At 47.5% G+C, this 9,809-nt stretch overlaps 1 protein-coding gene across 1 annotated transcript in view; it reads left to right on the plus strand.

The window, feature by feature from the left end:
• Nucleotides 1–9,762, plus strand: part of PNPLA1 (patatin like phospholipase domain containing 1) — a 52,448-nt gene extending 42,686 nt beyond the window's left edge. The window contains exons 7-11 of the mRNA XM_061146065.1: nt 73–78; nt 2,281–2,359; nt 3,489–3,614; nt 7,506–7,606; nt 8,304–9,762. Of these exons, the coding sequence (XP_061002048.1) occupies nt 73–78; nt 2,281–2,359; nt 3,489–3,614; nt 7,506–7,605 (311 nt within the window). The 3' untranslated portion in view covers nt 7,606; nt 8,304–9,762. The remainder of the gene's footprint in view (nt 1–72; nt 79–2,280; nt 2,360–3,488; nt 3,615–7,505; nt 7,607–8,303) is intronic.
• The last annotated feature ends 47 nt before the right edge of the window (nt 9,763–9,809 follow it).

A 9,809-nucleotide genomic window follows, 5' to 3' on the forward strand; every position in this document is an offset into this window, starting at 1 on the left:
CGTTTGAGAACTGCTCCTCTCGTAGATTTTTATTGGGAAAGCCACTGTGCAAGGGCAGCGGCACTCGAAGAGCAGTCTGTGGACCAGTGCCAGTCTCTGAATTATTGTTACTTGTGCACAATGAAATGAGTGCAGAAAGTGAGACCAAGCATTTCGAAACGTTTATAGCAATAAGGTAGAGCCGTGACGTTCAAGAGTTTCGTCATTTTCCCACTAGTTCATCTGTAATGTATTTTACCAAAGTACTAGTCCATTATGGATTGTGAGTATGATTTTTAGAAAATGGTTCTTCAGTACAGGTAGTCTGAGAAGCACCTCTCTGGGGGCTTCAAAGATGAACTGTTCTCAATTCCTCACTCTCAGGAAATCTCCCTTCTGACAGAGGGAAGGGCATGGATGCTAACTTCAAAAATACAAGAAGAAATTCTTAAGTACTGTGTAAGCAACAAAAACAGTGTTGAGGGTACTTACAGAGAAAAAGATCGCCTCTCTCTGGGGGGAAATAAGGAAGGCTTCTCGGAGGTGCGGGGTCATTTGAAAGGGGGCAGGATATTGACAACTGTGGCTTGTGGGATCTGACGGAGTAGAAAGAATGTTTCAGATTTTGTTTATTCCAGAGGTCTGGGTGCAGAGAAGGAGGGCACAAGACACATTCAGCATGAAGAGGACACCTGTTTGGCTCTGTAGGTGGTCTGGGTGGGGACCTAGGGAGAGAGGTCCAAGGGATGGAATCAGGCCAGGCTGTAGGGTCTTCATGGTCCATTGGTTGGGCTTTCATAGTTATTATGATAAACAGCAGCACAGGTTAGCAAGGCTTCCTTCTCTGTGATTCTGCCCCAGGTCACGTGTGACCCCCTCCTTTTTCTGGAGTAAGTTCACTTTGTCTTTTTTTTTTTTCTTTCTCTCTTTGGGAATAGGTTCATTTTGCCTTTTATTTTGTTTTTGTTTTCTTGTCTTCCTTTCTTTCCTTTTTTTTTTTTTTTTTTTGGAATAGGTTCATTTTGATTCTTTTAATCTTGAGACAAAAATACCAGAACATTAAGGGTCAGAAAGTTGTTCAAAGTGTTTCACTTGCTCTCTTATTCCCGGTTAAATGAAATGCATTTATGTTATCACATTAGTGCTTAAAGCCAGCCATCTTCAGGGGCCTGAACAATCGTGGGTCCGGAGTTGGCATTCCTCACTCGTATTGGGGGTTGGCAGAGGGTACAGGTAGCCTGATGGTTTTCCACTGCAGACAATATTATCCCCGGGAGACATTTGGCAGTCCCTGGAGACATTTTTGGTTGTCACCTGGTGGGAAACGCCTAGTCAGGAGAAGCCAGGGATGCTGCTAAACATCCTACAATGCCCAACCCTTACACCAAAGACTTGCCTGGCCAGTGGTGTCAGCAGTACTCAAGGGGGTCGAGAAGCCCTGCTGGGTCTCAGCAGTGACATCTGCGGCCATCAGGGGGAGTTGGACAGAGTGCTGCCCCCAGAGGTTCATGTTATTTGTTGTTTTGCCGTGTTATTGTTGGGGTGGGAGTGTTGCAGAAAGTCCTGGGAAAAATCCATAAACAAAGGAACCACAAATAGATCTGGGGAAGTGAGGGACAGCCAGCAGGTCCCCAGATGAAAGGTCTCCAAGTTCCTTAGATAGACGAACATGCTAACTTATTCCATATTATTATTATTTACATGTGTTACATAATTACACCTTAATATTCATGTATTATATATCCCCATACTCATCAGAAACCTGTAAAGAGCTTACTTAAGAATAGTGGCCATGATGGGACTTCCCTGGTGGTCCAGTGGTTAAGACGCCACGCTTCCAATGCGTGGGAAGTGGATTTGATCCCTGGTCAGGGGAACAAAGATCCCACATGGCCGCAGCATGGCCAAAAAATTTTGAAAAGAATACTGGTCATGAAATGATTTGTATTTCCTATTCCAGTAAAGAAGACAAAAAAACATTACAGACAGCAGATGATGGAAGGTTCAGGCCCCTGTGGGGGATTTTCTTGAAAACTTTCCCTAACGCAACTGGCTGCTTTTGGGGAAAGAATTGTTGATAATATTACGTCAAGGGTTAGCTTCAGGCCTTCCCACAGAGGCTGCTGCCCTGGATCTCAATCAAATCCCCAAATATGATTCTGGTCCCAAATACGAGAATTTAAGAAAAAGAGTTTCTAAACTTCTCACTTTCTTCTTATTGTTATTTCAAAAATGACTAAGTACTCCTCCTTCCCATCCCCATCTCACTCATGTCTTCTGTATTTTTATTTTTGGCTGTAGCTCCCTTTGCCTCTTCAAATTCGAAAAGCACTGTGCCTCTGGCTAATGTGAAGGAAACCACCAGCAAACCTCACGCAGTGTGAGTGTCTCCTTGATTGGGGACAGTTTCTTTCCTTCGGCTGGGGAGGGGGCCCAGCTAAATGACACTTTCCATCTCTTTAGCTGCCTGGGGATCCTCTTCTGGATGTGATTACAGACCACTACCTCCCTTCTTTTTCCAGTGGGGGCACACGGGGACGTGAGTCTATTCCTGCCGACAGTGGCATTCCCAGTCCCTGCTCTGCGCACTGGGGCGTGTACCTCCTCTGGATGCGGTGGGGGAGTGTGCGCCCTTCCTCGTACCTGACTCTCTGGGGGTGTCTCAGGTCAGGAGAGCTGGCAGGCCTGCTGCACCCTAGTCTTGGGTGGGTCCTGCACAGTGTAAATGAAGGGGACTCTACCCCAAATCTCCCTTAATCCAAATTATTTTCTAACAGCATAAGAAGGGGGCTAATACTGCTATGTTGCAGATTGTCTCCAGAAAATCTTCTTTCATAATGCACATCAACTGTCTGGGTTGTGTAACATGTGCTCAGTTGTTATCCTTGCAGCTATTACGAGAGGGCCGGGGAAACTTTTTTTTTTTAACCTCTCTGGGAATCACAATACCCAGACTCCCTTGCTGATTGAATGCCAGTGGGGTTGGCTGGTGAAGGCACCAGCAGGAGATCAGAGAGTAAATCAGGGTGTTTCTATTCACCAACCTCATCCCTCTCCTCCTTGGGGTAGCTCTGGCAGTGACTGAGTTTTCCTATGGCCACAGTCAGAGAAAAGGGCCCAAGGCACTTTTATTTTTGATATTCTCACTTGGTATCTCACCCAGGATATTAAAACATACCTGCTTCTCATATTAAGTATAGTTTTAATTATAAAATTTTTGGAAAAAGTTTACATACATAATTTTGTGCTTGGGCATAAATTATGCATTTTGTTCACATGATAGCTTACTTTATTGCATTGACGTGTAACTGTATAAAAGTTTGAGTTTCATTTGACTAGTGGGTATGATGTTACTTAGATAAACATTCATTGATTACAAAGTAAAAGTTCACTGGGGAACTCTGATGTTCAGCCAGGATTGAGAATCATAACATTGGTGTGTCTGTCTACCTTCTGAGCTGGAGTGGAGCCCTGTCATTAACCAACCATCACTCCATCTCTTTGTCCAGGGAGAGCCCTGCTGAAGAGTCCAACTGCGTGAGCAAGGTGTTCAAGAAGAACAAACAAAAGGCAAGCGGCCCCAGAAAAGGCTCCCTAAGACATCCACGGACCAAGACAACAGGCCGCAAAGTGCAGTGAGCATGATCAATGTTTCCAGTTCCACAGAAAGGGAGCGGTCTGCAGGAAGATGATAGGGGTAGTGAGGGGGGTCAGTAAGGATCAGGATGAGGAGCTGGGCTTCAGAGTTGGGTGCACCCAACATAAAATCCCTGCTCAGCCACAGTCTTACCCAGGGAATATGCTTAGGACTCTTGGTCTTTCTGAGCCTCTATCTCCTGATCTGTAAAAGAGGGCTAATACCAACTTGTAAGGCCGTTGTGAGGGTTTAACAAGGTCAACTGTGTAACTTGCTTCGCAGAGTGCAAGATGTGTAATAGCAGTCAATAATTAGTAGATATTATGGTTATAACTCCTAGAAGTGAACAACTACTTCTTAGCTTCTGAATAGAACTCTACTTAAAGAAGATGGTTCTTTGGGACACTAGTCCACCTGCTAGTCCAGGTGTAACTAGTCCACTAACCCACTAGTCCATCTGCTATCTTCTGGAATAAAGTTGTCCACTAGTCTGCTAGTCCACTAGTCCATCTGCTATCTTCTGGAATAAAGTTGCTATTCCAGTAGTCCACTAGTCCATCTGCTGTCTTCTGGAATAAAGTTGCTATTCCTTGTCCCATGCTAAAGTCACTTCAGTCGTGTCTGACTCTTCATGATTCTATGGACTCTAGCCTGCCAGACTCCTCTGTTCATGGAATTCTCTAGGCAAGAATACTGGAGTGGGTTGCCATGCCCTTCTCCAGGGGATCTTCCCAAGCCAAGAATCAAACCCATGTCTCTTCTGTCTCCTACTTTGGCAGACAGGTTCTTTACCACTAGCACCACCTAGGAAGCCCATTCCTTATCCCAGAGTGGGGAAAAAAAGAGAACTGTTCTTAAAAACCCGACAGGTGGGTGCTCATGTGACTCACCATGTAGAGTTCCTAACTCTCGCCAACCTACAGCTAAAAGTCCTAACAAGGGTAGGCCTGCTTCTAATTGCTTTTGACGCTATTAGATTGTTTTGGTTTAATTAGTCAAACTTTATTGAGCACCTACTAACTGCCATGGGGTCACAAAGAGTCAGACACAACTGAGCAACTAAGCCCAGCACAAATGCCAAGCGCTCTTCCAGGTTCTGGGGAAATCAAGGGTGAATTCAGGGACCTCCTTGGTGGTCCAGTGGCTAGGACTCCACGGTCCCAAAGCAGGGGCCACACGTTCAGTCCCTGGTCAGGGAAACTCTGCATGCTGCAGGGCATAGCAAAAAAAAAAAAGATACTGGCTGATACAGCCAATAATGTCTGCCATGGCAGTATAAGGGACTTCTCTGGTGGTCCAGTGGTTAAGACTGTGCTCTCAGTGCAGGGGGCACATGTTCAGTCCCTGGTCAGGGAACTAAGTTCCTGCATGCCTCGTGGTGTGGCCGAAGAAAAGCAAGATAAATTCAACTTGATCCCCAACTTTGAAGATTTACCCCAAAGTTTGATTTACATGGGTTTGATCCTTGGGTTGGGAAGATCCCCTGGAGAAGGAAATGGCAACCCACTCCAGTATTCTTGCCTGGGAAATTCCATGGACAGAGGAGCCTGGTGGGCTACAGTCCATGAGACTGCAAAAGAGTTGGAGTTGACCGAGCAGCTGGGTGCACCGTGAGGGTGCAGGACCCACAGGGCGGTCGCTGGCTTCTGGACCTTATGGTCAGCGCAGCCTGGAACGGGCACTCTGTTCCTTGGTCTCCATCCTCAACACTTCCCTGACCTTTGAGTCTGTCTCTAGGCGCTCAGGGTCAGGTGCGGTCATGAGGATGTAGGAAGGTCTGCCTTGGGTGTGGGGAGCTTCCCCGCAGCTGGGGTGCTCTCTGGGAGCCCGGTCCACACTTGGCTCTTTGACTCCAGAGCCACACCTCTTCCCGTGCTCAGAAGAGCGGGAACCGTGCACTTCAGCCAGAGCTACCTTGGTTGATAAACTTCTAGGAATCAAGGTGTTGTACAAAGAAGCAGGATGTGATAGAAACAAACAAAACGATTTTCATAAGCTGTGGGAAACCTTGTTGTCAGTGAGTCACACATCCCGTGTGCAGTGTTCCTTTATAGAACAAGTCATGAAACTACTGGGAGGCAATATACCAATTGATCTTGAGCAATTCCTTGGAGATTTATTGCTTTGAATTTCAAAGACAAGGTTAGGGGAAAGAGAGGGGAATAATATGTATATATATATATATATATATAAGGCATAGAAAAGTAGAAGTGATCCAGGAAGAGGAAAGAACTGTTCCGAAACTACAGTCATAAGAGACACTGTCACATCCACTGGCTAGTCCTGGGGAAACTCCTGGTCTCCTGGCAGAGGAAAGAGTCTAGAATAAAAGCTCAGGATAGATGTTCTATGTATTACTCTGGATGTGTCTGTGTCTGTTTTAAATCAAACGTTCAATCTATACTCTGACGTGGGATGTATTAGTCAGTTATCGCTGCTTTGATAATGCTGTATGTAACAAACAACACTCTCCCCCGCACCGCCCGGGCCAAGATCTCAGTGGAATACAAAACAAACATTTTACTTTTCTCTTTCACAGGTCTGTGAATTGGCTAGGATAGCTCTGCCTAGGCTTACAACTTGGGGTCAAGTCTGTCCCTGCCCCTTTTATTCAGGACCAGCAGTAATGCCAGATACGCTCTTCTCCTAGAGCATGGCTAGATAGATGTATCGGCCTGGCTTTCCTCTGCTGGCTTATCTCTCCTCTAGTAAAAGTTCAGTGGTCATCTGACTCAGGATGTGTAACTGGCCTCAAAGTAGAAATACAGATTGAGGAACTGAAATACTGCCTACAGGCTACAGATGGAAAGAAGGAGATCCGTCTTGCTGATTGCTACTCACATCCTTCTTTTTTTTTTTTTTAAATGTTTATTTATTTTTGACTGTACTGGGTCTTTGTTGCTGTGTGTGGGCTTTCTCTGCTTGCAGCAAGCGGGGGCAACTCTCTAGTTGCAGTGCACAGGCTTCTCACTGTGGTAGCTTCTCCTGTGAAGCATGGGCTCAAGGCACTCAGAGTTCAGTTGTTGCGGCTCATGGGCTCTAGAGTTTGGGCTCAGTTCTTGAAGTGCACCGACTTTGTTGCTCTGCAGCATGTGGGATCTTCCCAGACCAGGGAGCAAACCTGTGTCCTCTGCACAGGCAAGCAGGTTCTTAACCACAGACCAAATCTGTCAGACTCCCCAAATTTCCACTATTAGAGAACCCTTCCTTTGAGTTGCTATGGAACCTCCCCCTATTCAAAGGTAAATTTATACATTGGAAATCAATTATAACCTAATGAAAAATTTTTAATAGGTGAATTAAGTAATAGCTAAAACTTACATAGTAGTTATTTTATTCCGAGCACTGTGGCACAGACAGGTTAAGTACAAGCCCAAAGTTACACAGTCGGTAGATGGCAGAGCCAGGATCTGAATCCAGAACATCTGTCACCAGGATTTTGATGTTAACCACTAAGTGGTCCAGCCTCCAGGGTAGAAGGAGCGCTGGGGTGAGAGTCAGAAGTCACAGGGCATGGTGTAGCTCCTCCCTGTGGGCAGGAGAGGCCTGGAGATGCACTTGGACACGTGGCAAGGGGTAGGGCAGTCTGGCTTGGGTGCCGTGCTAAAGAGGTTGAACTTCATCTGTGTTGCTGGGGAGTCGTGAGAGGATTTAAACAACAGAATGACATAGTCAGATTTGAAACTTATCCAGGGATATCCAGGTCCACATCCCAGCATTTCTCCAAGATGAGTTCTGCAGGTGTCTCCCTGCTGTTTCCCGGAGAGGGCAAGTGACTGGCTCAGGGTCACGCAGCAAGTGGAGGAGGGCTTGGAAATCCAGATTCCCAGTTTCCCCCCTTTGGTCTCATTTTCCCCTCACATGTGCTTCCTTGGCTTCTCACATCCAGGTCTGCCCCCTGCCCACTTGACTTCTCTCTGATCTCCACCTCCGAGACAGTTTGGGTCGCCTGCAGGCCTCATCCGGATCCAGGAATACAGCTGCCCTGAGGTGTGGAGCTCCCCAGGGTGTCCCTGGGGGCCAGACACTGCCGGTCCTGTGCCAGGATGCTGCGGTGACCTCTGAGCTCCGTCAGCCCATCTTTCCTTCTGCCCCCACCTGCCTCTTCCTGGTCCCGGTCAAGGCCAACCCTAGCCTGTAGAATGCCTTGTGCACCAAGACTAGAGCACCCTGTCCTTGAGAACTTGACTGCCACCTGCTGGAGAGTTGTCATAACATGCAGATTTTTTTTTGAACAATTGATGACCGACTACTTGAAACCTGTATGAAGGATATACAACTTAAGTATGTCTGTGAGGTGCCTACCCTTTTGTACTGGCAGTGTATCTTTGTGCAGTGTGCAGGCCACACAACTGTACTCAGCATACTGGAGACCCCTCTACCTCTTCCTGAAAAACCAAATATCAACCAGACTTTTGTAAGTCACAAAATATGGCAAACACGCTTTCACCAACTCCTGCTTTGCAAATGGGATTCTGCTTTTGCAGAAGACCACTTGCATAACAAAGTAAACCCTCGAACTGGCTTTTGATACAAATTGAGACTTCCTATTTCCACATATCAGTGTGGCTATTTGCTCAGGATGCCCAAAGCATATGAAGCTGTGAGCAGTGTTCTCGGTGGACATAAGGGGAGGGAAGTACTAGATTTGGGACTTGCAGATGATGAATTTGTGTCCTTTTTCTAGGAAACTGTGAGCCGAGAGAGGAAACTTGAGCTGAAACAGGAGAGAACCTGACGGCCCCGCAAGGCTGAACCTTCTCCTCACTGTTCTCAGACACCCTCCTCTCACCCCAGGCCTTGCAAGGACCAGGGTCCCACCCACTACCAGGCCTGTTGGGGCAGAGAGTCCTGCTTTCTCCAGGCAAGATCCTCCTTGTCTAAACACCCACCCAGCTTCCCTGGGGTCCTTCCGCTACTCTGCTCTGGACAGACAGATGGACGTCAGTACAGACAGACACTAAGAGTGGGCAGCACAGCCTCCTCCCAGGCAGCTGGGCTCTGAGTCCTCCTCCCAACCCAGCCTGAGTTTGCTTCTTCGAGATCCTCGTCCTCCCCCAGGAGTTCATCCACAGGGCAAAACTGTTGGGGGTCAGGCAGAGCTGAGCCGTGGACACCCTTTCCTGTTTCCTGCGGTGTCAAGAGACCACATCTTCCTCTGCTGTTTGTTTTTTGTTCACACAACACACAAAAGGCTTGACCTGGAACCAGCGGACTCCATCTCGGCCACTCATGGGAATCCCCTGGAGGCGCTGACCTGGCAAGAAGCCTTTACCAGCTTTTACCCCGGGGATTATTGGTGCAACTGGGGGGAGCGGGCGGCCCTGGCCTTCCCCAAGTTGTGCTGTGCTGACAGAGGAAATGGGAGGTCATGTGTGCCCTCCCCTCCCCTTTCCCCGCCCAGATGAGGGCAGACTCTCTCTGCTGTTCACACCTCAGTGAAAACAGTCCGCAAGAAAGAGGCCTTTAACTTTGATTTTTGCAGCCTGTCCAGGAAAAAAAAAATTAACTCACTGCTTGTGGATAAGTTCTGGCTCCAACTAGACCCAGTAAGGAAAAACAGGCTGTCCACAGGGCTCAGATGCATGTGCTTAACAAATCCTAAAATGCAAATCCTAGAAGACTAGGTGGAAGACAGCCCTGCACTGTGGCCCGTGAGAAGGACACATGCAAATTTAAGCCCAGGTGGGTGGGAGGCTTTGGCATGGAGGCGGGTGGAACCTACATTGAACAGGACCATGTGAGCAAACAAGAGTCCACACACATCCTCTTCAGACGCATCTCCCTAGAGGAACCTAAGTGTCCCTTTGAGAGGCCTGAGAGGAACCAAAGCTCAGGTGTTCCAGCATCCGCTGCCTTCTCCAGGTCTGCAGCCCAGACCAGTCAAGGGAGGAGCCTGGGGAGTCAGGTGGAGCTTCCCTGCTGCCTTCCGTCCTTTGCCTGAGAAGGTCTTGCTGTTTGCAAGTGACTGTGTGCCCAGAGGCCCTGAGACATGTGAGCCAGGGGAGGGAGGGTTTCAATCTTGCACAACTCAGGAATGCTTATTCCCTGGTGTGAAAAGGAGAACTGAATATAATATTAACTATTGCTATAACTCAAAGCCTGTATTTGAGCCCAGATGCTCTGAGGGAGTTAGAGAATTGTTCTTGCCTGTGTTCCAGGGTGGCCAGAAAAAAAAAAAAAAAAAAAGATA

Source organism: Dama dama, chromosome 7, assembly GCF_033118175.1.
Source record: "Dama dama isolate Ldn47 chromosome 7, ASM3311817v1, whole genome shotgun sequence".
Classification (NCBI taxonomy): Eukaryota; Metazoa; Chordata; class Mammalia; order Artiodactyla; family Cervidae; genus Dama; species Dama dama.